Source organism: Penaeus monodon, chromosome 31 (genome assembly GCF_015228065.2).
Source record: "Penaeus monodon isolate SGIC_2016 chromosome 31, NSTDA_Pmon_1, whole genome shotgun sequence".
In the NCBI taxonomy this organism is placed as follows: domain Eukaryota; kingdom Metazoa; phylum Arthropoda; class Malacostraca; order Decapoda; family Penaeidae; genus Penaeus; species Penaeus monodon.
In genome coordinates, this window is record NC_051416.1 from 19,694,675 (window position 1) to 19,695,886 (window position 1,212).

Below are 1,212 nucleotides of genomic sequence, written 5' to 3' on the forward strand. Positions count from 1 at the left end.
TCCAACCCTCAGGAAGTTATACAACACCATAATTCAGCGAACTTTGGTGGAATAAGTCAGCGAACGTTTTGGTGTATGTGACGTAATGCCTACAACGTTAACAAAATAAGCAAATAAGGAATAAGCGAACGTAACGCGAATCAGACTTTTCTCGCAACGATCGCGAGTAACAATACCCAACGTAAACAAGCATCTACAGAGAACGTTTTGTCCTAATCAACCGTTTCGCTACACGTTTTTCCGAATAACGGCAACGGTGAGAGGTCTTCAGGCGAATGTTTATGTTAACAAAGTTTTCTCGGCGCTGAGTGACGGAAATTTGGCAAGCCAAGAAACAACGCCTCATCTGCGCATTGTTTCTATTATAGTGATTATGATGATATATGCAGGTGGAACCCTTATGATACGTTATCGTAAGGGTCCCGTCAACGAACATCTTCGTAGCCCTTTTGCCTTAATTTTTTCCTATAGTGCAAAATGATTTCAATTTCAACATGCATTATCTCGCCCTCTCCCTCTCCTTCTGGTCAGCCGCCCTTCTCATCTATGTCCTTCCTTATTGTCTTTTTCCCCTTTTCTTCCCCTCGCTCTCTCTTTGTTTCGCTCTTTCTTCTTGTCTGTCTTATTATTTTTTCTTGCTTTTTCTTAGCGCCTGTTCTTTTCAGTTTTGTCCTTGGGGTCTCTTTCTTCTTTCTTATTTCAATTTCTTTCTATCTCTTCTTATTGTTTTTTAATTTTTCTGATCTGGATCTTCCTACGTTTTTTTCTCGACCTTGCCGAAGCCTTCGAACTGATGTGTTTCAATATTTTCGCACTTCTTTCCTTGTCCTCTCTCCTCGTCTTCTTCCGACCTTGCCTTTTCCCATTTAACCCTTCCATTTCCTTTCTTCTCTCTCCTCATCTCCTCTTTCTTTTCCCCTTCCATCCACCTGGTTCGTTTCCTCTTTTCCTGTTATCCTGCTTTCCCTTCCCAAGTTCTAACTCCAAGCCCTCCGCCTCCCACACTTTACTAAGGACGAGCAACAGTCTGTCCTTGTTTCACTGGTGCAATGTTCCCATCTTGGTCTCTGCTTTAGCAATGTGTGATGCCACGGAAGGGGAAGCCCGCTTGGTAAACATCAGAGGCAGTCGATGGATTGGTAGGCACGCATTATGCGCTGTGTGTGTGTATGACACCACACACACAGGAGGCACTATAAACACACAAAAACT

At 43.2% G+C, this 1,212-nt stretch overlaps 1 protein-coding gene across 1 annotated transcript in view; it reads left to right on the plus strand.

Annotated features, from left to right (window-relative positions):
- Positions 1-1,212, plus strand: part of LOC119592914 — a 118,074-nt gene that overhangs the window by 3,565 nt on the left and 113,297 nt on the right. The window contains exon 6 of the mRNA XM_037941805.1: positions 976-1,111. Coding sequence (XP_037797733.1) covers positions 976-1,111 — 136 coding nt within the window. The remainder of the gene's footprint in view (positions 1-975; positions 1,112-1,212) is intronic.